We start from the raw sequence: 238 nt of genomic DNA, 5'->3' as shown, positions 1-238 counted from the left end.
GGTACTTACAGGAGGTCCAGCGCTACCGCGAGCACCTTTGGGACCAGGAGCACCAACAGCACCCTGTGGAGGAGGAAGAAGAGGAGGAGAGGGGTGGCGTGGGGCGTGGGGCTGGACCCCGAGCGGTTGGGGGGTGGGGGGCACAACTTACGGCGGAGCACCAGGCACCAGTGGGGCCGGCAGGGCCGGGGGGACCGGCATCACCCTTGGCTCCAGCATCACCAGTCTCACCTTTAGC

General features: G+C 67.6%; 1 protein-coding gene across 1 annotated transcript in view; it reads right to left on the bottom strand.

Annotated features, from left to right (window-relative positions):
- LOC103902644 (collagen alpha-1(I) chain) overlaps positions 1-238 on the bottom strand; it is an 11,843-nt gene that overhangs the window by 4,027 nt on the left and 7,578 nt on the right. The window contains exon 17 of the mRNA XM_019473238.1: positions 10-63. Coding sequence (XP_019328783.1) covers positions 10-63 — 54 coding nt within the window. The remainder of the gene's footprint in view (positions 1-9; positions 64-238) is intronic.

Source organism: Aptenodytes forsteri, unplaced genomic scaffold (assembly GCF_000699145.1).
Source record: "Aptenodytes forsteri isolate BGI_AS27 unplaced genomic scaffold, ASM69914v1 Scaffold279, whole genome shotgun sequence".
Taxonomy (NCBI): domain Eukaryota; kingdom Metazoa; phylum Chordata; class Aves; order Sphenisciformes; family Spheniscidae; genus Aptenodytes; species Aptenodytes forsteri.
This window is presented reverse-complemented; position numbering and strand designations above follow the sequence as displayed.